Source organism: Tenrec ecaudatus, chromosome 6 (genome assembly GCF_050624435.1).
Source record: "Tenrec ecaudatus isolate mTenEca1 chromosome 6, mTenEca1.hap1, whole genome shotgun sequence".
In the NCBI taxonomy this organism is placed as follows: domain Eukaryota; kingdom Metazoa; phylum Chordata; class Mammalia; order Afrosoricida; family Tenrecidae; genus Tenrec; species Tenrec ecaudatus.
This window is the reverse complement of record NC_134535.1, coordinates 5,040,030-5,064,149: the sequence shown is the minus strand read 5'-3', so window position 1 is coordinate 5,064,149 and position 24,120 is coordinate 5,040,030. Positions and strand designations below refer to the sequence as shown.

The 24,120-nt window shown below is 53.4% G+C and overlaps 1 protein-coding gene and 1 pseudogene across 1 annotated transcript in view; one reads left to right on the top strand and one right to left on the bottom strand.

The window, feature by feature from the left end:
• Nucleotides 1-17,391, top strand: part of FBLN1 (fibulin 1) — a 97,007-nt gene extending 79,616 nt beyond the window's left edge. Inside the window, exon 17 of the mRNA XM_075553503.1 lies at nucleotides 16,597-17,391. Within this exon, the coding sequence (XP_075409618.1) occupies nucleotides 16,597-16,736 (140 nt within the window). The 3' untranslated portion in view covers nucleotides 16,737-17,391. The remainder of the gene's footprint in view (nucleotides 1-16,596) is intronic.
• A 3,801-nt stretch (nucleotides 17,392-21,192) lies between these two features.
• Nucleotides 21,193-22,151, bottom strand: LOC142450678 (glyceraldehyde-3-phosphate dehydrogenase-like; annotated as a pseudogene).
• Between the last annotated feature and the right edge of the window lie 1,969 nt (nucleotides 22,152-24,120).

Genomic DNA, 24,120 nt, shown 5'->3' with positions numbered 1-24,120 from the left:
CAGTCCAGCCTGTCCACCACACGCACCCCTCCCCCCCACAGTCCTCCTTGCGCCTCCACAGACTATCATTGACAAGGCCACCAGCTTGACAGGGGGATTGGGCACAAGAAGAGATGCCAAGGCGCGTATGGACCTTCGCTGTGGAATGCCAGTGACCACGACACAGAGGTGAGGACCAGAGCCGGTGCTTCTCTGCATGGTCATCCTGGGAAAGGACGCTGCCCACAGCTGCCCTGCCCGTAGTAGGAGGTGCAGGATGCGCCTGCGCGAGAGACGGACAGCGGGCGGTTCTGCTGAGACACGTTGGGCGACATTTGGTATTTGAACTATGCTGCTCGACCAACACCTGTTCTCACCTGAGTGTCTCTTGGACCGATGGAAAAGATGAGACCTGGGGAACGCAAGTCCGCCCTCTGCCAATTAGGGGCAGAACCATTCGGAAAATTGCAAACGCCTCGCCGCCGTCTGCCCTGAGTGTACGGCTCGGCTAAGGGCAGAAAGCGGGTCCCGTGGTGGCACAGACGATAAAGTGCTGGGCCACGAAACTGAGAGGTCGGTAGTTTCAGCTACTCCGGGGTGCCTCAGAAGAAAGGCCTGGTGATCTGCCACTGCCATTAGCTTTACACATTGCTCGCGGAGCCTCTTGCTGCTGCTGCTGCTGCTGCCCGAGGCTGTCCAGGTGGTCACTGTGACCTTACACACAGTGGGATAAAGCCTGGCTGGATCTTCGTTGTGGCCTGGTCATTGTCATGGTCAGTGGTGTGCCGAGTCCGTTGCAGCAGCCTCAGTGCACACCCAGTGCCTTCCGGTGAAGGGCGGTTCCTTCTGTTGCCATGGTGCCCAGTTCAAAGGCCTCTCCCAGCAACTACCTGGGAGAGTTGGGGGCTCCTCCCTGAAGGCTGTATCAGGCAGCATTCCGTTGGGAGCGGTTGGTTTCCACTGAGTACATTCTGGAAGGAGATCACCCGGCTTGTGTCTGTCTGGAAGCTCTGCTGACTCCTGTCCACCACGAGTGGACCTGCCAGCGTTTGGAATCTCAGGGACTTCAGCTTCCAGCATCACAGCAACACGTGGGCAGGTGGGGGTGGAGCTCATATCCTCCCCGAGTCTCAAAGGTGGGTGTCTCTCCCCCCTGTGGGATGGAGGTGGCCTGGATAAAGCACTGGCACAAGGCGCCGGCCAGTCCTCACCTCTGCCCCTGGCTGTGGGGCTTCTTTCCTGGCCCACCCCTCCTTGGACTCTACATGCTCCCTCCTCTTCATGTGGGGCTGGGCCTGCAGGGTCACAGGACTCCTGTCAAGGTCAACAGAGATCTGGACCATTGCGACTTCCTGGTTGGCTGCTGCAGTTGCCATCAGACCACGTGGCTCTCCGGAGCTCCCAGCGTCTGTTCCAGGGACTTAGCCACACCTTCAGGTTTATGAGTCACCATCCTCCCCGCAGTGGCCACCCCAGGAAGCCAAGGGCTCGTTTTTTCCTGCCCCTTGGTCTAGACCCCTGAGAATGCCATCACCCTTGACCACGCCCATTCAATCCTGGGATTTTCGTTTTGGGGTGATAATACCCAACATTGTGAACTGTGCACGAGAGAACTGGGTGCTACATGTGGCAAGTGCACTGGGCTATCCACCGAAAGGCCAGAGGGTCAAGTCCCCTCGGATGCGCTGTAGGAGAAAGGCCTGCCAATCTGCTTTGGGAAAAAAACAGCCCCAGAGCTGAGAGCCCCACCAGGCACATCCTCCTCTCACACCCAATGCAGTCTTGCCAACAGCAGCTGGGTTCCTGTGGGTGAAGTCTATGTCGAAGGGCTGGCCACTTGGTTTTAACTATATACATAGAAAAAGTCTAGACTCCCATGTCCAAGGAGGCGAAACGTTGCCTGGTTTTACGACAGCCTCCCGAAACAGCCGCTGTTGGCAACCCTGTGGAGCACGATTCTTCGGTGACACGCAGGGTGTCACCATGAGTCAGAGGCAATGGTGGCGGCAATGGCCACGTTGGTTCATTCACTCAACAACCATCTGTGGAGTCTCCTAGGGGCCAGGTCAGAGCAAGAGCCGAGGACCGACTGTGTCCCGAGCATACAGAGCAGGCCCACGGGCCTGATGCTGAAGTGGAGAGGCAGATGGTCACCAAGAAAGCTGTTGACTCCATGTAGGCGCCGACGGCTCTGGACTCCTCTTTTGATGGTGGCGTGTGGCTCTTCCATTGTAACGGTCTGTCCTCTGCTTTTCCAAACACCAGCCCCGGTCCCGTCGGCCCAACACAGGGTCTCATCCCTTGAGTTGTCATCTTGTTTTGTCCGAGACGCTTCTGCCCTCTGTCCGTTAGACCTGCAGGACGTGTGAGCTGAAGCCTGAGCTTCAGAGAGGGAGGGTGACTTGTGCAAGGCCACACAACCAGTCAGTGGCAGGGCCACAGAGGAAGCCAAGGCTGTGATCCAAGCTCGCAGAAGAGCCTGAATCTCTCATGGTCAGGTTCCCTGCAGATGTGTGTTTGCCCCGCATCATTTGAGAGCACTGATGACCTATCACATTCAGCCGCAGGCAGCAGAAGCTGGGGGTGGCCCAGAAGTGTGGAGCATGGCCCCAGCGAGGTGACAAAGCTCTCCAAGTCCCGGCTCCTGGATCGCTGAATGTCAGCTGCAACTTATAAAGTGGAGGCAAAACGTGAAGGTGAAGCGCCCGAGGGGTCTGCATTTTTCAAAGGGGGAAAAAAGACTTAATTATATCTTTAAGAGGCGCAGACACGCCGGCTGGAGACTACTAGCAGTGTCTGGGGCCCGGAGCAGGAATGCCTCGGACAGGGATTTGGAAGATTAATGCCGTTGAACTCAGCATCTTGGCCCTTTAAAAAAAAAATTTTTTTTTAACATTTTTCCTGGGGCTCCTGGCAAGGCAGAGCAGCAGACACCCCAGCAGGTCGGCCGGATGAGCAGGCCAGGCAGGGTGGGGGCGCATCCTGCTGCCTGAGCCTGCCAGGGCCCCTGTCTCTGCAAGAAGACCGACAGAGTTACTGTGGCCTTTCTGCTTGTGGCGCCTCCAGGACTCCCTCCCACTTCCCTCGGCTCCCCTCCCTCCCTCACCCGTCTCACGCCTTTCTTCTTCCCCCTTCGTCCTACTCCATACACGGGGCCTGCCCCAGCCCCGGGGAAGGGCCAGGCGAAACAGAGAGGAGCACAGTGCACAGGCTGCCCCTGACCGGGGGGCGGGGGGGGGGCATTGACCTTGGCAGATGCAGTGTCAGTGCTCAGGGCCAAGGTAGCAGGTGACATAAAGGACGACCAGGGGCGGCTCATCCAAGATGAGATGAGCCTGGTGTCTAGCTTGCACAAGATGGCAAGTGGAGTCATTGGGTGGGTAGAACTTGGCCCCAAGGAGGCTTCCTACTGGCTATGATGTCACTTATGGGGGACAAATGGATGAGTAAATGGATAAATGTAAGTGGATGGATAGATTGAGGAATGGCTGGGTAGATAACTAGATGGGTGCATGGTTGATTGCCCAGAAAGCTGTGAAGAAAGAGTTGTCTTGGGAGAAATGCTGGGTTCGGTCCAGCTGGAGGCAAGGGCATGGAAGTTATGCTTGAATTAGCCTGAAAAGGGAGGACACAGGTCCTCCAAGCAGGAGCTCCGGGGAAGCATGGCCAGGCCGCAGGGTTAGGGGCACGAAATGGGCGTGGCCTGGGAGGCACTGATTTAAGTGTGGTGGTGGCTGTCAGGTGCCATCGAGCTGGTCCGACTCAGAGCTGTAGGACGAGTTGGAGAGTCAGCCTGGAGTTGAGGTCTGAGGGGACAGCTTGAGAAGCTGATTTTGGGAAGGGGTCGGGGGAGGACATGCACACTTTGAGCGTCTGCTGTAGGTGCCCCTGGGCCACCTCCTTGTGCTCTCAGCACCAACATCTGCTTGGCCGTCCTCCTTAAATGCAGAGCTACAGGGAGAACCCCGGGCCCAGTGTGGGCAGCATCAGTCATTCAGCCAGCGTAGTCCAGCCCCCGCCTCCCCCGCCCCCTCCTCACCAAGGTCTGTCCTTCTCTGAGTGTTTCTCTTCTTTCCCACTGAGCTGTTTACAGCCTGACTCGTTAGCATGCAGGCCTTGCTTTAGCCATAAAGAAACTGAACTTCCTGAAAGGCCTTAATAATGTATTGAGATGCCAGCCATTTCCCGCACACTCAGGGCATTCCTTGACAACTGTTTTAAGATGAAATGCTTTTCGACATTTAATACATATTCTCATCTTCAGTCATCCCGGAACCCAGCCCGGCGTTACCTGAAAATCTTATCACACAAATATCAGAGCGCTTCTTCTTCTTTTTTTTTTTTTTACCAACACTGAAACTTTATCGGGGAAGGAGAGCGTTTTCACAAGACCCATAACCATTCACAGCTGATGCCAGACCCGGTGGAGGCTGTGGCCAGAGTATCACCACCATGTGGAGCTCCAGGTGAAGGCCCTTTCCAGATCCCAGCTCTCTGCGAAGACCCCCAACGAATGCGCCCCCTCCTGTTGTCCAAGGCTGTCCGTGAGCTAGTCTGAGGGTTCCGCTGAGAGTCCATGCCAGTCTATCCAGAGCGCTTCTTCATATACTGGCATCATTTCTGGAGTCTTGGGGGCACAGTGGGTCACATGTTAGGCTGCTCACCACAAGGTCAGCAGTTCAAACCGACACGCCGGTCTGCAGGAGAAAGACTTGGCTTTCTCCTCCCATAAAGAGTGACAGTCTCAGAAACCCGCAGGGGCTGTTCTGTCCTGTCCTGCAGGGTCGCTGTGAGTCAGGATCGATTCGATGGCAGGAGTTTTGTCAGTTCTGCCACTGCCATTCCTTCAGTATGTCGTATTGTGGGGGCTTGGGTGTTGCCAGGTGCTGGAAGCTATGCTGTCAGTGTTTCAGATACCACCATGCTCATCCATGGGAGTCAGGCTACATTGGAACTTACCGACTAGGAAGAAACGCCAGGCGGTCCACTTCCGGAGATCAATGAAAAGTCACTGAACGCCCGACGGATGACAACAGAACATTGCCTTCTCTGTTCCTCCAGGTAGACTAGAGAAAACAATCCAGGGAGGCTCACGTGTGTTTAAGAAAGAGGTTTTTGTTTTTTTGTTTTTAAACATTTTATTAGGGGCTCATATAACTCTTATCACAATCCATACATATACATACATCAATTGTATAATGCACATCTGTACATTCTTTGCCCTAATCATTTTCAAAAAAGCAATGGTATATTGAGAAAACATCCCAGCCTAGGCCAGATCAAGTCCGTAAGTCCAATATTAGCCCATATGTGCTATATCAAACTAGAAATTCCTCTTCAGACTCACGAAACACATGCCCTGAGGCTGAGTACAGGAAGACCACAGGCCAGTGGGTGGGAAGTCTTGTGGAACCAGTGGCGGTGTGAGCACCTCAGCACTGGCAGGGGCCTCCACGTGGCTTCTCCGGCTCCAGAGTCCTGGCTGCATCAGCATAGCTCCATCAGGCCCGTTGTCGTCCTCAATCATGTCTTGCAGAGAGTGAGCCTGTGTCGCACCTCCAGCAAGCTATTTATCTCCTTAGCACCTCCAAATGAGGTCATCAAGCTGCGACTTGATTGACAGGCTAAACACCCCTTCATTCTTCAGAACCTCAGATTGACAATGAATTATGCAACCACTACATCTTCTATGCTGCTGGACCACAATTCCCATCGTCTGGAAGACTCACAAAATACACAACAGCCACAATAGCGAACCTGCACCAACCGACATCCTGAAGGTAGCTCAGGCCAAGGCAAGCATGAATTCCCATAGGATTCTCCAGGATTGCAACGCAAAGCTTTGACGCCAAGTTCAGCTCCCTTTCAGCTTGAAAATGTTCAGCATTTCTTCCCCTTTTGGTTTCCCAACTCCAGCTCCCTGCACATCCCAGTAGAATGCTTGACTTGGCCGTCTCGAGCTGCCCTGTGAAATTGATCTGTCAGCTCCTGCTTCCAATTGCTTTAGCCACTCTGCATCCAAACGCAAGTGTCAGAGTCTCTTCTGATACCCACTCTGGCCTTTTCTGTCTTTTTAATGAGCTTCTGCGTTCTTCCTGCACGATGTTCTCGATGTCATCCGACAGCTCATGTGGTCTCCTGTCAGGAGTGTTCAGTGTGTCAGCTCTGTCCTCGGCGTGGTCTCCAGAGTCAGGTGGGATATTCAAGGTGGCATTTGGATTCTGGTAGACTAAGTTTTTTTCTGCTTCAACCTGAACTTGCCTATGAACTGTTGATGATTCATTCCACAGTTGGCCCCTGGCCTTGTTTGGGCTGCTGATGCTGAGCTTTCCCATGGCCTCTTCCCACGGATATAGTTGATTTGATTTCTGTGTATTCTGTCTGGAGAAGTCCACTTCTCCGGTTGCTTTTTGTGTTGTTGAAAAAAAGCTATTTGTGATGAACAAGTCGTGGGTCTTTCAAAATCCTATCATGTGCTCCCGAGCTTCATTCCCATAACCAAGGCTGTATTTTCCAATTATTGGTCTTCTCTCTTTGTTTCCAACGTGTACATTCCCGTCCCCAGTGATTATCCATGTATCCTCCTTCCATATTTGATCAGTTTCCGCTGGAAGCTGTTGGTAGAATTCTTCATCATTGGTTTTAGTGGTTGATACATGAGCTTGACTATGAACTGGTCAGCCTTGTAGACGTAGAGACATCCTCCTATCAAGATAGCCCGAGAAATGTCCTTGTTGCCCATGAACGTGATGCTGTGCCTCACGAAGGTGCCCTTCCCGGCACAGTAAACCATAGGGTTGTCTGTTTAAGGTGTCTAGTGCCCGTCCATTTCAGCTCACTAATATCCAGGCCGACCATCGTTTCGTGTCCATTCCATGTTTGATGACTTCCAATTGTTCCCTATTCTTGCTTTGTACGCCCCACTTTCCAGTTATGAATGGACGTTTGCACAGCTTCGCTTCACGCTGAGCCAGGCTGCCTCGCCAGCAAAGGGGGGTCTCGGCGGATGGTTCTGCGTCGTCCACGTTGTCTCCTCCCCAGCCCTGTGCTGAGCGCTGAGTGCTTTCTCAGTGTTGCACCTCTGTCCATAGCGGTTTCAGGGTTCATCCCTCAGGAATGAGCCACGTCTTTCTTCTCCCTCGTCTGCTCTTAGTCCACTGGAACCGTCTACCGGGGGCACCTGCTGGTATTTGACTCGTGAGTGACCGCGCGGGGTACGTCCAGCAACACAGCCACACATCAGCCACCGCAGTATGATGAGGTCCGGATAAGACAGCGATGGGTGCACACATTTATATGCGTGCATGTGCACACACACACATGTATTTTTGTTGTTGAGTGCTGTCTAGTGGATTCCGACTCCAGCACCCACCCCCGCCCCCCGTGTGGCTCAGTCAGGCTGCCCAGAGGGTTTCCTGGGCTGGGAGCTCGATAGGGGCAGACCCTCAAGCCTTTCCCCCACAAAACTACTGGGTAGGTTTGAACCACCAACCGTTTGGAAAGCAGCCAATCACTTAACTGCAGTATGACCAAGGATGTCATTTAAAGGAAACCTTTGAAGTCCACAGCTGAGGCCACCCGGGTTCTTAGCGGTATGAGGGGACTTCACGAAGCGCACGGGCAGATGGACCGAAAAAATCACGGATGTTTTTGCTACACATCTCACTCCGTTAGAGGCTCCTCGCTCGTCACGCATCCTGTCTCTGTGCGCTGGCCTGCTGCTCTGCTGGGAGGTGCCCAGAGCGAGGGACCCCATGCACAGCAGAAGGACCCCCTGCGCTGGCCAGCGCCAGCCTCACAATCAGTTCCTGCGTTTGAGACCTTGGTCGCCGCCACTGGGTCAGCTCATCTCGTGGAAGGTCTTCCTCGACGCTGCTGACCCTCGCCTTTCTTTGCCAAGCATGATTTGCTTCTCCAGGGGCAGGTCAGTCCTAACGGCATGTCCAAAGTCCCTGAGACAGTCTTGCCATCCTTACATCTGAGGGACATTCTGACTGTACCTCTTCTAAGACAGATCTGCTTCTGCTTCTGGCAAGTCCACAGTATAGCTCCGTGTTCTTCACCAACACCATAGTTCAAATGCATCGATTCTTTCTCTGGCTTTCTTGCTGTCCAGCTTCCCTGGGCATAAGAGGACATTAGAAACACCACAGCTTGTGCTCGGTGGACCTGATCCCCCCGAGTGACATCTCTGCTCCTCACCACTTTAAGAAGAGGTCCGGTGCAGCTGATTGGCCCACTGCAGTGCATCTCTGGACTTCTTGCTCGCTGTTGCTGCGGACATCGATGGGAGATTCAAGTAACACTCAAGGCTGGACAACTTCACTCTTGTCTCCTTTTAGCAGGATGCTGCTTCTTGATCCAGTTGTAGGATTTGGGTCACGTCGATGTTGAAGTGTAAGCCACACTGAAGGCTGCCGTATGTGCTCTTCGCCAGCAGAGGCCGCAAGACCTCTACGCACTCCAGCAAGCTAAACTGTCACAGAGGCCACCTGACTCATCAACAGCCCCTCAGGACAGGGTAGAACTGTCCCTGTGGGCTTCTGAGGCTGAACTCTTCATGAGGGTAGAAAGCTCCGTCTTTCTTCCGAGGAGCAGCTGGGGGTTTTGAACTGCTGACCATGTGGCTAGCAGCCCAGGGCGTCACCACTGTGCCACCGGGGTGCCATTCCAGGTGGCTAATGAGTCTCCTCCAATCCGGATGCTGCGTTCTCCGTGTGGTCTAGCCTCTGGGATGATTTGTTGGCACACAGGCGAATAAGTGAGGTGAAACGGAACAAGCCCCCATGCACACCTTTTCCGATCCTGAGCCGTGCAGCTTCCACCTGTTCTGTTCAGACAGCAGCCTCTTGGTCTGTGTACAGGCTCTGCGTGAGCAGTCGAGTGGTCTGGATTTCCCATTCTTCAAACTGTTGTCCATAATGTTGTTATCGTGAAGAGTTGAATGCCTTTGCATAGTGCATAAAAGCCAGGCCAGGATCTTTCTGGTACTCTCCACTGTCAGCCAGGATCCGTCTGATGTCAGCTCTCATCCCACGGCCTCTTCCTGGCAATTCCCTGTTGATGCACTGCTACAACCGGGTTTTCATTCTCGTGCGCGTAATTACGCACAATGTCACTGCATGTGATACTCATGGTATTGCCGGATAATTTTGTTAGATCTCCTTTCTTAAGAGCAGCCACACAGGTGGGGCTCTCTTCCAGTCAGTCGGCCAGGTAGCTGTCTTCCAGGTTCATTGGCATAGACGAGAAGTGCTTCCCTCCGGAGGTGCGTCTGTTGGTTGAAACATCTCCATTGGCACTCTGTCAAGGCCTTCATTGCAGCTTGGGCTTCTTCCTGTAATACACCAGTTCTCCTTCACACGCGGACGCCTGAGCTGGCTGTTTGTCCACCACTTCCTTTTGTTTCCGTGACTCTGTGTATTCCTTCCATCTTCTTTTGATATTTTGCGTGCCACACAATATCTCAACCATAAATAAGAAACCCTACTGCTGTCGGGTCCATTCTAACTCGGCAGCCTCTCATCGAGTTTCTGAAACTGTAAATCTTTTTATTTTTAGCATTTTATTAGGGGCTCAGACAACTTTTTATCACTATCCATATATACATCAATTGTGTGAAACACATTTGAACATTCATTGCCCTCATCATTCTCAAAACATTTGTTCTCCACCTAAGCCCCTGGCATCAGCTCCTCATTTTTCCCCTCCCTCATGAACCCTTGATAATTTATACATTATTATTTTATCATATCTTGCCCTGTCCGACGTCTCCCTTCACCCACTTTTCTGTTGTCCGTCCGCCAAGGAGGAGGTCACATGTAGATCCTTGTAATCGGTTCCTCCTTTCCAACCCACCCTCCCTCCACTCTCCCAGTATCTCCACTCATACCACTGGTCCTGAAGGGATCATCCGCCCTGGATTCCCTGTGTTTCCAGTTCCTTTCTGTACCAGTGTACATCCTCTGGTCTAGCCATATTTGTAAGGTAGAATTGGGATCATGATAGTGGGGGCGGAGGAAGCATTTAGGAACTAGAGGAAAGTTGTATGTTTTATCGTTGCTACATCGCACTCTGACTGGCTTGTCTTCTCCCTGAGCCCCTTCTGTAAGGGGATGTCCAGTGGCCTATAAATGGGCTTTGGGTTTCCACTCTGCACTCCCCCACCCCTCATTCACTATGATATGGTTTTTTGTTCTGATGATGTTTGATAACTGATCCCTTTGGCACCTCATATTCGCACAGGCTGGTGTGCTTCTTCCATGTGGGCTTTGTTGCTTCTGAGCTAGATGTCCGCTTGTTTACCTTCAAGCCTTTAAGACCCCAGACGCTATATCTTTTGATAGTCAGGGACCATCAGCTTTCTTCACATTTGCTTATGCACCCTCTTTGTCTTCAGTGGTTGTGTCAGGAATGTGAGCATGATGGAATGTCAATTTAATAGAAGAAAGTATTTTTGCATTGAGGGAGTACTTGAGTGGAGGCCTGTCCTTCTGTTACCTTAATACTAAACCTATAAATATATGTACATAGATCTATTTCCCCAGTCCTCATATATAAATATGTTTGCATATGTACATGCCTTTATTTCAACCTCTATAAATGCCCTTTACCTCCTAGCTCTTTCCTCTATGTCCTTTGACTTTCCTTTTGTCCCACTATCATGCCCAGTCTTCATTTGGGTTTCAGTAATTTCTCTTGGTTACATTGCCCTTGATCATGCCCTACCAGGCCTCCTACACCCTCACCACCGATTTGGATCACTTGTTGTTCCCTTGTCCCTGGGTTTGTTAACACCACTACCTTTCCCCCCACCTCCCCCTCTCCCATGTCTTCCTGGAACTGTTGATCCTGTTGTTTTCTCCTCCAGATTGTTCATCCAGTCTATCTTATTTAGACAGACCTGCAGACATAATAACATGCACAAAAACAAGACAGAGCAAAGTTGAGCAACAATACACAACAAGACAACAACAACAAACCAATGACAGCAACAACAACAAAAAACACAAGAAAGAAAAGCTTGTAGTTAGTTCAAGGACTGTTTGTTGGCCTTTAGAAGTGTTTTCCAGTCCAGGCTGTTGGGGCATCACACCCGAAATCCACCTTCAGCATTCCCTGGGGACCTTGCTGCTCCGTTCCCTTGCTGTTCTGTTGCACCCCCTTAGTGTTTTGCCTCAGTGCGGTAGGATCCGATCTGGTGTAATTCCCACACTGTGTCTCCGATGTTGTCCCCTGTAGGGCTATGGGTCAGTGAGGGACGTCATAGAGACTATAAATCTCTATGAGAGCAGATAGCCTCATCTTTCTCCCTGGAAGTGGGTTTGAACCGCCCACCTTGTGCTTAGCAGCCCAACAGCGGTATCAGGGCTCATCTCTTACCCATAGGATCCTTCAGTGTGGCAGCTTGAGGTTTGAATTGTTTCCTTAGTTCTTTCACCTTAAGATGTGCCAAGCTTGTTCTTCCCTCTGGGATTTCTAACTCCAGGTCTTAAATGCTCCATTATTGTATGTGCATGTGGATCTATGTGGTGTACCAGATGTGTCTGTGTATAGAATACATGCACATACAGTGGACTTTGTATGCATATCTGGCTATCCTGTGAGAGAAAGACGGGGCCTTCTACTCTCAGAGAGAGTCACAGTCTTGGAAACTCACAGGGGCAGTCCTACCTGGTCTTGTAGGGTCACTATGAGTTGGTATTCATTCGGTGGCAGTGAGTGAATGAGATGGAGTCACTGTAAGTGCCCATGTGTGTGCCTGTCTAGTGTACTATCTGTGCACATGGATGTGTGTGCACGTGTGTCCGTGTGTGTATGTATAGTGTGTGACATGTGCTTGTGGATATGTACATGAATAAGCTATACTGTGTGCGCACATGTATGTGTGTGTGTACTCATTGTGCCCACGTGTAGTGGCTATGCGTTGGGCTGCTATCTGAAAGGTCTGCAGGTTCAAAACCACCAGCCACCCCACAGGAGAAAGGCGGGGCTTTCTACTCCTGTAAAGAGTGACCGTCTGAGAAACCCTCAGGGGCCGTTCTAGCCTGTCCTATGGGGTCACTGTGAGTCACAGTCTACTCAATAGCAGTGAATTTTGAATGTGTACCTGTTTAGTGCACGATACACTGTATCATCACTACACATGTGATTATATGTGCATGTGTGTCTGCATAACGTGCGATATGTGCACATGTATGTGTATCTGTCTAGGACGCTATATATGCACAAGCGTGTTTGTACTGCATATGCCCATGTATGTAAGTGTGCACCACATTCTGTATGCACTCATGTATGTGTGCCTGTCTAATACACTGTATGTGTATATACATGTGTAGCAGCCTAGTATACTATATGTGAACATGCAGGTGTATACTTTCTGTGCCTGTGTGTATCTATATAGTATGCTAGATATGCACATGTCTGTGTGCTATGTATGCCATGTGTGTGTATCTGTATCGTGTATGATATGTGCTCATGTATCTGTATAGTACACTATATATGAACACATGCATATGCAGAATGTGTGCTTATGTATCTGTGGCATACTACGTGTGCACATGTATGTGTGTGTATATGCATATGTTCAGGGGTATGGGGGAGTCTCTGGATTCAGGACCCCAAGTGCACACTGCCCAGGGGGGAGGGCACAGCTGGCACCTGAAAGTGGTGACCCCACATCTTTGCCAGGAGCTGAACTCGGTCATGGGCACTCCCAGGAGACATAACTGTGGTGTCATCGCCGGGCGGCAGGCAGAGAAAGGGTGCTGACAGCCGCTTATCTCCCCATCAGCAGTGTTGAAGCCCTGTTTGCTCAGAGAACAGCCTGGAATTCCACCCCACTGCTGCGCAGCGTGCCCCGGGCATTCCGTTTCTGAAACAGAAGCTCTGAGAGCAAAGGGGGAGGACGCCACATTCCCCTCCCTTCCCCCCCCTCCCCACACACTCCTCTTCCTGAGCATGAACTTGATGTTGTGGGCCGGGAGCTGCCAGGTTCTCCCCACATTGGCTGGAGAGGCTGCTCTGAGCAGCCTGCATCCCTGGGGGCCTGGGGTGTCCCCCACAGGGGCAGCTCCCGCAGCACTCGGCCGAGAGCTAGTGGGGCTCTGGAAGGCCCCATTGGCACTTGGGACTGCGACCGGAGGGGCACTTGGCGCATGAGAAGTCTGGTGATAAGGCATGAGCAGCAGCGGGCACTCTGTCCTCAACTGTGGACAGGCACTAGCATGGGAGAACATGGCTGGAGGGCAGGCTGTCAGTCCTACTGTGCACTAGGTGAAGGGTCTCACTTTCCCAGCCGGGGTCAAACCTGCTTGGTTTCACATCTCTGATGGCAGGTGCTACCATGACCCCTCGCTCACCCCACTTCCCCCCGAGTCTCCCACATCCATTCCCCCTCCTGTTCTCAAACCCAAACCAAACGCTGTCCCCAAGTTGATTCCGACTCGCTGAGACCCCATTGGTCAGACTAGACCTGCCCCTGTGGGTTCCCACACTCTTTACAGGAGTAGAAAGCCTCATTTTTCTCCCAAGGAGCAGCTGGTGGTTTTGAATTGATGACCTTGCGGTTAGCAGCGTAACTCGGTAAACTCCACGGCTGCTTCTTTCCTCACACAAACTCGCTGCATTCAAGTTGATTCTGGCTCATAACGACCCCCTAGCGCAGGGTAGCACTGCCCCGTGGGTTTCCAAGACGGTAACTCTTGACTGGGACTAGACGGCCTCGACTTTCCCCCATGGGCGGCTGGTGGTTTCTACCTGCTGACCATGTGGTTAGCCGCCCACAGGCCACCAGGCGTCCCTTCTTCCCCAGCCCCTCTGAATCGGCCCTTGAGTTGATGATGCCTTCCTTCTCTTAGATGGGCGGTGACACAGTGGTTCTGTGTTGGGCTGCTCACCACAAGGTCAGCAGTTCAAAGCCACCAGCTGCTCTGTGGGAGAAAGATGAGGCATTCTACTCCTGTAAAGATCGTGGGAACCTGCAGAGGCAGTTCCACTCTGACCTATGGGGTCGCTAGGAGTTGGAATGCACTGGATGGAAGTGAGTGAGTCAGAGGGCTTTCAGTCACAAGTGCCAGCTCCCCACGTGGCCACCAGCTCTGCCCCAGGCACTGGACATGACCCTGCAGGCTCTGCTCCTGTGTTCTCTGCTGGCAAGGGCGCCTCCTCCCAGAAGCCTGCCCCAACTGCCCCAGCCCATCTCATCCCTGCTGGCCAACATGTCCACCAAAGTCCAGCACTTAACCTAGTTGCAACTCGCCCTGCTGACAGGGAATGCTGAGCTGAACGGGTGGGCCGTCTGCGGCAGACCCACAGTGGGCCATTGCAATGTCTGGTCTCTGGGGAAACTGACGGCCAGAAAGGAGGTCCCTGGGGGTGGTCATGCCCAGGCCTAATCAGTTAGTGCCTGGGAATCCTCTTGGAGATTGTGAGTGCCCTGCAGGGACGGGAAGTGCCAGCAGGGCCTGACTAGTTGACAGAGATGGCCAATACGGGTGTCTGGCAACGGACTGGACATCCAAGGATGGGAATGGCAGAGCACTTCCCCGTGCCCAGGCAGAACCTACACACAGACCAAGAGACCGCCTGGTTTACCATCAGGAGAGGTGGGTGCCAGGATGGCCCCCTCTCCTCATACTTCCTCAGTCTGTGTGTGGAACAACCAGCCTGGGAGCCTGCAAATGCCTGGGGCTGCTCGCTCTCCCACCCGCCCCGGCCAAGCCGCGCCTTTTCTGTGGTCCAAACCCAAACCCAAACTCATGGTTTGTAGTCCATGCCGACTACTGACCCTCCAGGACAGGGGAGAACTGCCCCCGCACCTTTCAGAGACTGCCACTCTCAGCTTCCTCCCGCAGAACTGCATGGGGGTTTGAAGCTCGAAGCCCAGCTTGTCCCCACTGCACCACCAGGGCTCCTTTCTGCCACCCAGGGACTGGGAAGTGTCGGCGCCCTTGGCTAGTGTTTCACTATAAGAAAGTACGGAGCATGATGATCTGCCAGAAAAATGCCTGAGAGGGAGGGGTAACCATTCTCAGGGTACGCCGGTTCTGGGTGACAGGAGGAAGCCCAGCCTGGCGCCATTGTCAGAGTCCGTGACAGTCTTGAGCCCCGTGTCCCACCGAGGGCCTCGCTCTGCGTCATCGCAGATGATGTTCCCTGTGCAGTGACAGCCCCTCCTGATGGCGTGTCGGGTGCAGGGAGTCAGACGGTGCTCTGCTGTGACTCATCGGGCTGTCAGGGGGTCCTCTCCAGGAGGAGCTGGCAGGTCTTTCTTCCTAGTCTTACTCTAGAAGCTCCCTTGACACAGGTCCACCCCAAGTGACCCCACTGGCATTTGAAGTGCGGGTGCTCTGGCTCCCAGCGCCGCAGCCACCGTCAGACTCGAACCTGCCTCCCTGTTATCATAGACACTGAGCATCGAGGCAGTGTCACCTGCCAGAGGTGGGGAGAAGACCGGATGGAGACCCGATGGCCCCAGGGCATGTCACATGGGGAGTCTAGACTTCTCCCCTTGGTGAGAGGGATTCAGTCCTCGGATGTCATGGGGTGGGGTTGGAGAGGTCAGGTCTGTCACCATTCCTCCCAAGAGTCAGAGCTGGGCAGGATGGGTAGGAGGGAGGGGAACAGGTGCCCACTGGGTTGGCTAGAGAAGCGGTGACACCCAGTGACACCCATGTGTGGATAAGAAAGAGCTTTAGAGCAAGAAGTGGTGACATACCAAGGAAGCGTCCCGGCCCTGTCCACCTCATGTCTGTCAGTTCGATACTCGTCCACAGCCACGTGCAATGATGCCAAATGCAAGGTCACAGACTGGTCGACACAGAGCCATGTGGCTCCAAGGTCAGCGGAAACACGGCAGGGCTCCAGCAGCTCTCAGGGTCAGCGGCAGAGTCCCAGAAAACAGGAAGACAAGAGAAAGAGAGGGAGGTTCCCAAGATCCTCCTCATGAGAAGGCCACACAGCCAAAGAGGCACCTTCAGGCTGTGACCTGACGGACGAGGTAGAGTCCACCCCGACACTTTCCTACATCTTCAAGTTGACATGAAATCATCTCACTGCCACACACCTGCTCCTAGTCCTGAACTCACATATCCCTTTTTTCCGTTCAAACAATCGCCTCTTGGTCTAAGTCCAGATACTTCCAGAGCATCATGAAGCGCTCTAGAATTCCCATTCTTGACCGTGCTACCCAGAGCTTGTTACGGTTCACACGGTCAGATGCCTTGGTGTGGTCCAGCAAACACAGGAAACCTCCTTCTGGTAGCTCCTGAGGATGGCAAGCAACAAGAGGTCAGGCCAGGCCATTTCCAGGAGCTTTAAGCCCTCAGAGCGATGTGACTATGGAGAGGAGGGCAGATGAGGAATCTTGGTTCTCAGAGGGCAGCAGTTGGGGCCGAACCACAGCTGTCCCCCCAGGGCCCCCACAGTCCAGTGGGCCTCTGTGGAATGGTTGCATCCAGAAGTAGGAAGCTCACTGTGGCCAGTGGCGGGGGGTGGTGAGACCACTTGGAGAGGATGTCTTGCAGGAGATGTCAGCTCTAGCCCTGAAATTCCACCTGAAATCCCAGTGCTTCTGCAGTCCCTCTCACTGCTGGGCCACCTCTGTTCTCTCCCCAGGTGTTGTGCGCCAGGTGCGGCCCATCGTGGGCCCCTTCCACGCCATCCTGAAGCTGGAGATGAACTACGTGATCGGGGGTGTGGTCTCCCACCGCAATGTCGTCAACGTCCACATCTTCGTCTCTGAGTACTGGTTCTGAGGGCCTGTCCGTGTTGCAGCCAAGGCTGTGCCTCCAGGCCAAGTCGTAGCCAAGAGCACTGCTGCTTGGGCTTCTGTGCACCATCCAGACATGTTTTAATTTCATGTATTTGTTTGTAGTGTTAGGACAACGTATTAATCTGGGCCAAATGATAAGTCTATCTGATCTACTGTGGTGTTTAAATAACAAGTGCAGGGACTCAAGTATTTGGTTAAAACCTTGCTTGTCTTTATTTTTAATGCCAAGGTTAGCTATTGTTCCCTCTCTCTGCCTGTGGGCTGGGTGTTTGCTCAGGACCAAGAAAAGGAAGGCATGCTCCCTCCAGGGCAGCCAGTCCAAATGTCGTGGAAAGACCAGTTCTGGCCCTGGTGGTGTGAAACTTAACATTTTGGTACTTTCATGTCCAAATTGTACAGCCAAGGCTGCTCTCAGACAGCAGGTGCCATAGATACATTATCCCCAAAGCGAAGTTCCTCAGGAGCACTTGGAAGGTCGATTTCAGTTCTGTTTCAGATGGAAGAAAGGCAAGCATAGCCTTCGTCAAGATCCAGTACTAGCCGGCTGGAGGGTCGCGATGGCCCAAGTGTGTCCATGAACAGAAGAATGGTTTTCCTCTGTTCTAGATGGGAAATAAATGCCTCTGTGGTCCCCACAATGGCTGTGCATGTTAACTCTTCCCAGAAGGGACCCCCACTCTCATTCAGGAGTCTCCACCAGCTGAGAGTCTGAGGCCTGAGCCCCTCCTGCCTCCTCCCAGGTTCTGAGCCAGGGTCTCAGCATGGGCCGTGGGGAAAGGTGCCCCTACCTCCATCTGAGAAGTACGACTCGAGACCGCCGCCTGCTTGCTCAGCCCCACAATGCACGTCTCCAGGCCCCATGTCTGTGGGACCCACTTCTGGCGGTGCCCTCCATGGGCATTCAGTCACCCCCAAAGCCCCCAGAAAGGAGTCCCCCAGGCAGAGGCTGGGCTCTTGGCAAGTGGTATTTCTTCTCCTCCACATGGCAGCTCGGCCAGGTCGGCATGGTTGTTGTTGTTGTTGTTGTTAGGTGCCCTGGAGTTAGCTCTGGCTCCTAGCGACCCCATCAACAGCAGAACAGAACCCTGCCCAGTCCCGCACCATCCTCACACTCGCTGTTATGTTGCAGCCCCGGTGTCCATCCATCTCGCTGAGCGTCTTCCTCTTGCCCGTTGACCCCCTCAGTATACACCAAGCATGATGTCCTTCTCCGCGGACGGGCCCTTTCTGAGAACGTGTTGTCCAGAGTGTGTGAGATGAAGTCCCGCTGTGCTTGCTTCTCAGACGCGTTCACCCGTTCTTCTGTCAGCCCACATGCCCGTTTTCGAGCCGAGCAGAGGGGTTCAGAGTGAGGCACTCAACTGACAGAGACAGAGAAGGGACTCATTCAAATCTCATTCTTCTAAACCCTGTGTCAGGGCAGACAGGAACAGACTGGGTTTACGGGGAGAGGCTGGGTTTACGGGGAGAGGCTGGGTTTATGGGGACTGGATTTACAGGGACAAATGGCTTTATTGGATGTTCCCACGCCACCCTGCACATTGGTGTCGAGGCCAGGAGTCCGGAGAAGGCCCGGCAGCCTGAGACCCACTGGTTCCACACACCTGCCCTCTGACCTTCCTTGGACTCTGCCTCCATCCCGTCTTCTCGGGCACAGTCCCTTCTGGCTCCTCAGTCTGCCCCAGCCACCCAGCCCTGCCACCGCCCCTGGTCTCCTCTCCCTGTGGGCTCCCTGGGAGGTCAGCATGGCTGGTGTTCTCGTAGAGCCCTGGTGGCTCTGCGGGTTAGGTGTTGATGTGCGAACCAGAAGGTGGGTGGTTCAAACCCTTCCTGGGGTCCTGGGCAGGATGCTAAGGAGGGAGGTTAAAAGCCCATATGCTTCTGGAAGAGGTCCCTGCCCCTATTTTGAATATGGGTTTGAGATGGAGCTTCCATTGGTCGGCTGAGCCAAGCCTGCTGCCATTGATTGGCACTCAAATGAGCATGTGCCTTAAGGCGGGTGGATCAGAGTCCTTCTTGAGGGGGCATGGTCTGCAGGTGGGACCCAGCTGCAAAGATATGATGGTCCTGGATGGATGGATGGATGGATGGATGGATGATGGAGGCCATGATGGATGATGGAGGCCATGATGGATGGATGGATGGAGCTTCCACTCTGGGGAAGCACACGCAGGTGGAGCCACAGGGTGCTATCCCTGCCTGACCCAGAGAGTCGGGAAGGCCAGATTGGAGTCTCACCATGGCAGGTCCTGGGACCCCTGCCATCTGAGCTCAGTCTCTCCCTCTGCATGATGGAGCAATATGTGGACTCATGGCCTGGCCACCCTGCCCCTGGATGACAGCAAGGAGTGCCGGGAAAGGTGGGGGTGAAAGGGTGCTACAGACTGTGAATCGGAATCACCTGTTAACAGTGCTGCATCATACATGTCATGGATGTACCTGCCCCATCTGAAAGTATAAATAGCTAATTAACACTGCTCTTTCGTCTAAATCACTGCCCCCGCACCCCAAGGCACACTTGTGTGAGGATTGTGTGACATACATGTGCCTTGGTCTCTGAGGGAGTACCTTCCTCCTAAGAATCCCTGTGAAAGGGCAGGTGGAGGACAGGGGAAAATAACCCACATCACGATGCCTGGCTCAGGGTCAGCACAGCCAAGCCCCTTGTTGTCGTTGGGTGCCAGAGTCAGCTCTGACCCACAGTGCACAACAGAACAAATCACTGCCCGCTCCTGCGCCATCCTCACAGCTGTTCCTGTGCCCGAACCCATTGTTGCAGCCACCTGTCCGTCCACCTCATCGAGGGCTGCCTCTTCTCGCTGCCCTCCACTTTACCTAGCACGATGTCCTTCTCTAGGGACGAGTCTCCTGACGACGTGTCCGAAGTATGGAAGTATGGTTGTTTACGGCCATGGAATAGTTGCCTGATGCCTCCATCCTCAGACCGGCATCTCCCTCTGCTGGCACACTATCATCTCCCTCCACCCTCTGACTACCCTCTCCCTCTGGTCCTCATCTCTCTGAGACTGGCATTTGGCCTCCTCTGGCCTCTGGCCTCCATCTCCAGGTGGTGGTAGCAGTTTGGGACAAGAGGTCATGGAACAGGGTTGAGTGGAAAAGCTCGTATGGAGAGTAGGACCCAGACACTAGTGACGTCATAGACCTCTGCTAACAGCTCTCTGATGGGGGTGGGGGATGGGTAGTGGCCAGGTTCCAGCCGCCTAAATAGACAACAACAAAAAAAAAAACCAAAAAAACAACCCACAATTACCCAGAGCTGCTGTTTCACCAGTCAACAGCCTTGGATTGAGTCTCGAGTCCAGTCCGGACACCAGATGCCTGATCAGCAAGGATAAATTATTCATGCCTATCTCTTGAGTAGTTACAGGCCCCAGCTAATGACCATGTCAGACAGACCTTGGATAAAACCTTCAGATTCCCAAGAATATGCTCCCTGGACACCCTTCCCCAACCCCACCCACACTGGCACACAGCAAGCACTTAATTCATGTCCTTTCCCCACTGCTGTGCAGTCAGCAGGTGCTTAATCCATGTTTCCTCCCCTTTGCTGTTCACATAGCAGGAGCTTAATCCAGGCCCTCTCCTCTGTGCCGGGCACACGGCAGGTACTCAATCCACTACTTAATCCAGGCCCTCTCTTCTGTGCCAGGCACACGACAGGTACTCAATCCACTACTTAATCCAGGCCCTCTCCTCTGTGCCAGGTACTCAATCCACTCCGTAATCCAGGCCCCTCCCCTCTGCCGGGCACTCAGCAAGTGCTTCCTCCATGCTCATTCCTCTCTGCTATGCATTCAAGCTCAAAAACCAAACTCACTGCCAGCAAGTCAACCCCAACTCAAAGCGACCCTAGAGATCAGGGTGGAACTGCCCCTGTGGATTTCCGAGACTGGAACTACGGGAGGACAAAGCCTCATCTTCTCCTGCTGAGTGGCTGGTTGTTTCGAACTATTGGCCTAGTGGTTAGCAGCCCGCGCTTCATTGATCTGGGCTCTCAAGAGCAGGCAGTAGACACTGCCTGCCCACCCCAGAGCGGAATGACAGAAAGGTCCCATCCAACACCGACACACACCCGAGGGAAGACAGACGCCGTGTGAGGGCAAGAAGTCGAGGGACTTCCCACAAGGGAGGCATCAGCAAGGCTGAGACCCTGAGTGGGCTTCCTGAACTGTGAGAAAATAAACATCTGTTCTTGAGTGTCACCCCACTGTGATCTTTCCCCCCCCCACCTCTGGGTACAGTGTACTTTATTGATGGTACATGACAAGGTCGGACTCTCTAAGCCCCTCCCCTTCCTTCAGGGGGTCTTGATGGGATATTCTCGGTGTGTTGGATTGAATTGGGGGCAGACTCCCCAGCAGCTGAGGGCCTCTCTTCCTCTAGTGCTGTTGCTGGGGCTGGTGGTCCAGGGGGGGATCTTACTCCTCGGAGGCCATGTGGACCATGAGGTCCACCCCCCTGTTGCTATAGCCAGATTCATTGTCATCCCAGGAACTGAGCTTGACAAAGTGGTCGTTGAGGGCAACGCCAGCCCCAGCATCAAAGGTGGAAGAGTGGGGGTCACTGTTGAAGTCACAGGAGACAACCTGGTCCTCAGTGCAGCCCAGGATGCCCTTTAGGGGACCATCAGCCGCCTGCTTCACCACCTTCTTGATGTCATCGCACTTGGCAGCTTTCTCCACACAGCAGGTGAGATCCACGACGGACACGGAAGGCCATGCCAGTCAGTTTCGGGATAACCTTGCCCCCAGCCTTGGCAGCGCCAGTAGATGCAGGGATGATGTTATGGGCAGCCCCATGGCCATTACGCCAGAGTTTCCCAGAGGGGGCGTCCATGGTCTTCTGGGTGGCAGTGATGGCATGAGTCCTTCCATGATGCCAACATTATCCTGGATGACCTTGGCCAGGGGGGCTGAGCAGTTGGTGGTGCAGGAGGCATTGCTGACCATCTTGAGGGAGTTGTCGTACTTCTCGTGGTTCACGCCCATCACAAACATGGGGGCATCAGCAGAAGGGGCAGAGATGACCACCCTTTGGGCACTGCCCCTCAAGTGAGCCCCGGCCTTCTCCATGGTGGTGGAGACACCGGTGGACTCCACGACATACTCGGCACCAGCCTCGCCCCACTTGATGTTGGCAGATCGCACTCCTGGAAGATGGGGACAGCCTTCCCATTGACGATAAGCTTCCCATTCTCAGCCTTGACCGTGCCGTTGAACTTGCCGCGGGTGGAATCATACTGGAACATGCAGACCATGTAGTTCAGATCAATGAAGGGGTCATTGATGACAACAACATCCACTTTGCCAGACAGGAGAGCAGCCCTGGTGACCAGGCGCCCAATGCGGCCGAATCCGTTCACTCTGACCGTCACCATCGTGTCTCGGGGATGCGGCTGGGACTGCATAGGAATGGGAGAGGCGGCTGTCTGTCGCACGAGGAGGAGCAGAGATCCCACTGTGGTCTTTGTGTTACAGCTGCACCAGGGGCCTGAGACGGAACGGTGTCCGTGCTGTCCCCCTACATGAGCAGGTAGAAATGGCTTCTCCCCGGCGGTTCCTGTTGCCGTTGTCTTAGCGCTCGCCCCACTTTAACAGAAACACCATCATGGGAATGGCTTTCACAAACAGAGACTTACTCTCTCACCCTTCAGGAGGCTGGAGGTTCGAATTCGTAGTGCCTTCTTGAGGGAGGTCTTCTCTGTGTCACATCGAGGAGAAAGTGCTTGTGTCCTTCCAACATCTCTGGGCCCCGTGCTCCTGGGAGCTCTCCATGTGTGTCTCCCTCGATCCTCCCCTAGGTCTAGGAGATCCTCAGGACAGGGACCCTCGGTCCAAAGGACGGACTTCACTCCCAGCTATCCTGGGCACTACTGGGTTCCTCTGAATTCTACTTACTTAATCTCTTTTCTACCTCAAAAGAGATTGACTTAAGATACAACTTAATCCTGTAGCTTGAATCTCTCCTCATTAGCATGACCACCTCTAATCCTGCCTCATCCTTGTCATAGAAGTGAGGATTTACAACACAAGGAGGATGATTTCAACAGATGGCAACATGGAGGATAATGATATAATACTGAGCATCATGACCTAGCCAAGTAGATACTTCCTGGGAAGGGGGCACACTTTAATCCATGACAGTGACTCATAAAACCCTTCCAGAAGCATTGCTTTGAGAACTTGAATTGCGCACACCAGTCTCCAAGCCCAGTTAGGAGCAGAGACATCCCCAGGTGCCCCTGGACCACATGCTGATGGAACCAAGGTCCAAGAGGGTCCCATGCTGGCTGGTGTCCATGGGGACCTGTTGATGGCATGTGTTCTTCTGGTGAGTAAGAATTCAGTTTCGGCCTCTGATGAATTTAATAATGGTTGGACTACATCTTCGACATTCCAGACATCCTCAGTTCCTGTTTTCATGCCACCAAATGCTGACACTCAGTGCCCTCAGGGTGTTGCACTGGGGGGAGGGGGGATTGTCAGAGAGGCAGGCACGTGTAGCTGAGATGATGGTCCATGCTCAGCGGCATCTCTGCTAGCTCGTCATACTGGAGTCTCCTGACTCAAGTAGCTGTGGCGGCTGAACAACTTGGAACTAGGAAGATGAGGCAGGAAAGCCACAGGCTGGTGGAAGCAGAGGCGAGTGCATCCAACACTAGCAGATCAGATGTCAGGCTGCTGATGGCTCCTAGGCTGGGTCAGGCAATATGGCAAGTCATTGGCTCAAGTCCAAAGAACTGGAAGTCAGTGAGTTAGGTGCAAGGCCCAGCATCTAGCTAGCTTTCCAGCAGCACCCCTGATACAGGAATTCGGCCATAAGCCCAAGGAGACTGTCTTCCAATTGCGTCAGGTCTATGGCCTAAGTAAGGGGGAAGTTCTCCACCCCCACCTTCTCACACCTGCTTGGCTCCTCACAGCAGAGCACATCATGGAGTTGATTACATTGTGTGAGATCACATCATGGGGTTTACTGCCAAACGACTGAGACTCCTGGCCCAGTCAAGTTTAACTATCACACCTGGGACCTGCTCTGGTGAGCGCTCAGGAGACGTCTCTTCACGCTCCATGGCTACTTCTTGAGCAAATAATTACTGCACAGCTCCTGCAGCCCAGGCCTGGAGGACAGGGACGAGTGAAACAGGGTTGTGGTTAGGGACTTACCAGCCCAGCAACACTGGAGAAGCCCCAGAAGGCTTCCACACCTAGAAGAAGCTGGCTTCCTTAACTGACCAACAAGAGCATCCCGGGAGACGTTTTTCTGTCTTGGCTTTTCCTTCCTTCCTTTTTCGGTTTCCGGTTTAATGCAAACATAGCGTTTACATATGCCCATATAGCCTTGTCTTT